The 3,466-nt window shown below is 43.4% G+C and overlaps 1 protein-coding gene across 1 annotated transcript in view; it reads left to right on the top strand.

The window, feature by feature from the left end:
* The first annotated feature begins 800 nt into the window (after positions 1–800).
* The window catches only part of lhx5 (LIM homeobox 5), an 11,342-nt gene continuing 8,676 nt past the window's right edge, over positions 801–3,466 (top strand). Inside the window, exons 1-2 of the mRNA XM_035521440.1 lie at positions 801–1,353; positions 3,389–3,466. The exon at positions 3,389–3,466 is cut by the window's right edge and continues 146 nt beyond it. Coding sequence (XP_035377333.1) covers positions 1,184–1,353; positions 3,389–3,466 — 248 coding nt within the window. The 5' untranslated portion in view covers positions 801–1,183. The remainder of the gene's footprint in view (positions 1,354–3,388) is intronic.

Raw genomic sequence — 3,466 nt, 5'->3', positions numbered from 1 at the left:
ACACACACACACACACACACACACATACAGAGAGAGAGAGAGAGAGAGAGAGAGAGAGAGAGAGAGAGAGAGAGAGAGAGAGAGAGAGAGAGAGAGAGAGATACAAAAGCTGCAGTAACGAAAGCGATGCCTTGAGACAACTTGAAAAATAACAGTTTACAGGAGTGAGTGAGGTTTTATCAAATAAACGGTTTACATGAGTGTTTTTTTAAATCACGTTTCTCAACGCTAGTAGGCTTTACCTTCGCACTTCCAATTCCATCTGAAGGGCACTCAAAACAAATGGTCCAAAATTATCATTAGAACACAACAGTGAGGGGGAAAAAATTATATTTTAAAGTTCAACGTTTCCTAACGAATCTCCCTCTTCTAGTCCAAATTTCGCGTTGCTTTCAAAATATTCTTGTAGAAAGAGCAGAATAGGCCATCATTATCCCCGAACGCTGGACGTGTCCAAGGCTAGAAAACGTGTCTGTTTTTTTCTGTTTGAATAAATATATAGGCCTCGGTTCGGCCAAATCTATAAGAAAAAAAACGCTGAAAATCAATAATGTTGCTCAAATGCAGGACCTACATGTAGGCTATACCTTCAACATTTAAAGATGTTTTAGCGAAACCAGAGCACAACGTTGGTGGCGATCTGAAAGTACCATTATTTAAACTCGTTGCCATGGTAACCGGTCTCTGATTGGACACGGTGGCTCCAGTATTACGGAGGACGTCACCAAATCTGAATACGGATGCGCGAGGCTCCCCCGAACTGGAACACAGCGAAGCGAAAAGTGTCAGTGCGAGGTTAGTGGACACGAACAGGTGGACCAAAGACCACAAAGAAGAAAGAAAGAGACATCTACTAAGTGAAGACTTCGTCCGAAAGTAGGCCCAGCTGGAGAAGCGCTGTGTTTGTGCTTTAACGCGAACCGCCTAACTCCACGGTATAAAATTTATGACTGCTTTTGATGGCTTTGGATGTCCAGATGCCGGCAGGTATTACGCACTGGAATAGCGCCCGGGGTGTTGCGCTCTAGGCGTGGCGGGGCGTCTTCCACAAGACGGAACATTTGCTCTGCGTCGTAGCCCTATCAAAGGAGCCAAGACGTTGCTCCGCACCGAGTCGCGTGGCCCCAGTCCGAGGCGCGGTGGACGAGCGGGAAGGTCGACTCTCGGCCCCTTCCAGAGCGGAATGATGCACTGCGCTGGCTGCGAGAGGCCCATTCTGGATCGGTTCCTCCTCAACGTTCTAGACCGAGCGTGGCACGCCAAGTGCGTGCAGTGTTGCGAGTGCAACTGCAACCTGACCGAGAAATGCTTCTCCAGGGACGGCAAGCTCTATTGCAAAATTGACTTTTTCAGGTAAGACAAGCCGACGGTGGCGCGCGCGCCGACGCTGCCGCACCTCGTCAAAAGATCCTGAAGTAATCCGCGTTTGAAGAATCCGCGTCGCGCAGGATTTCTGCGTGGCTCACGATCTCTTTTCACTGGATTAGTCACAATTTGTGGATTAACGTGACTAAATTTGTGTAATGCGCCGTCAAACCTCTCCCAGCACTACGTCGTTCATTAATAGCTCTTGATTGATGACAGCTCATTACTCGTTACATATGCACACCTTTGCTGTGAGAATTGTCCGTCATGCAGCTCAAGCCATTTGTGCCCGCGATCGTGGGAGAAAAAAAAGTATTTTTTCTTTAAACGCCACAATGGACTGTTGAATGCACTTTAAAATCTCTCCTCTGTTCGAACGCTTTGTGTTGTGCTCTTGGCTCGCGCTCGTTCATGGATTACTAGGTTATGAAGTTAACTGTGATGTCTGCCATTTAGCAAACAAGACAGAACAGATTGCGATTAAAATGGTACATTATTTATTTATTCAATTTTTAATGGAAAAAAAAATATTCTATAGAAACAGAGAAAGCAGATAATGGCTGACATTTTAAATTACGCTACGTTGCAAAACCAAAATGAAACATAATTGTAAATCAGAAAATCCAGTCCTGAAGTGTTAGTTTGTAACTTGCGGTTGATTGATCAAAGATCATATCTGTCGATGCAATCGTTCTTAAACTATCTACACTTCCTATTTTACAGTTGTTTGTTTGTTTGGTTTTTTACAGTTGTGTCTTATTTTACACTTTCGTATCTTACGGTAGAACAACAATTAGTTCTGTTAGCTTTTTCCCCCAACAGAGGGTTTCATGTCATTTGGTGGTTAAACCCCGTGTTGTCTATTGTTATCTCAAGCGGCCTTGACCATCACGTGCGATGGGTGCATCCAGCACTCTGTTTGAATATGGAGCCATTAGTGGGGCGAAACAGTAATCACCCGTAATGCGTCCATTTGTTGAGTAAGTAGTGTTTTGGCCTTTCACTGGGAGAGATGCATTTGAAAAGACAGAGAGTGACTCGATACCATAACAAACGGCGAAGGTTTAGTGCATTAGTGTTAAACCCGAGGGAGCGCGCGTTCACAGCACCCGTGCTTTTCGCCTAGGTGTACTGCAGATAAGGCGCTTCTTTTGGTCTCATTGTAATTGAAATGTGAATACAGCCCAGAGTCAGGTATCTGTTTATTTGTGGGGGGGTTTTCCTGGAGGCTAGACAGGATTGACAGAGATTAACCAAATCAGCGTAAGAGGTGAACACACCGCGCGGGCCCCAAATTTGCTGTACGCAGGATTATGTTGCCTTGGTTTGTAGACTAGCCGAATGTAATAAATTAGTACGCCACCATTCACAAATGTGGTTAAACGTGATTAAAATAAGTCGGAATGCGTTTTGTTACACGCCGGTTTATTGCGCGATTTATTTTAAAACATTTTTTTTTGTCGCGCAAAACAATGGACCTGCTTAAGTTGTGTATTTGAGGGTGGCAATTGTTTTTACACCTCCTGCTTGCCGGCTTTTCACGGTTCAGAATTATTCTCTCTAATCCTGTAATAATATCACCTCATTTGCAGTGCGTTGCTTGTCACTGTCGCATTGTATATAAGTCTGTTGTTGGAGGTTTTTCCAGTAGGATTGACAGCACAAAAGCTGGTAGAGAATGCGTGGAGAAGGCCTTGTATGTCGGATATTTTTGACGTTACATTTTGCACGCGTTTACACCATGGATAGATCCGAGGGTTGTTTTTTAAACGTTTTCTAAAATGTTTTGTACACACATGCATTATTTTATTTCGCACTGTGTTTCTTGTTGTTCTTATTGCTATTGTTTTTACACCTATTATTACTGTTGTTGTTGATGTTGTGTTATTGTGTTAGTATTGTTTCACTATTGCTTTTGTTTGTTTATCTTTTGCTTTATGGGGTAAAATGCAGCTAAACCATTTTTAATTTATGATTCTACAAATGTTATTCGTGTATGTGTTTTTGTTTTTTTTTCTTGCAGGCGTTTCGGCACGAAATGTGCAGGTTGTTTGCAGGGCATTTCTCCAAGCGACCTCGTGCGAAAAGCACGCAGCAAGGT

This window comes from Electrophorus electricus, chromosome 22 (genome assembly GCF_013358815.1).
Source record: "Electrophorus electricus isolate fEleEle1 chromosome 22, fEleEle1.pri, whole genome shotgun sequence".
NCBI lineage: Eukaryota > Metazoa > Chordata > Actinopteri > Gymnotiformes > Gymnotidae > Electrophorus > Electrophorus electricus.
The sequence above is the reverse complement of the archived record's forward strand: the minus strand, read 5'-3'. Positions and strand labels throughout refer to the sequence as shown.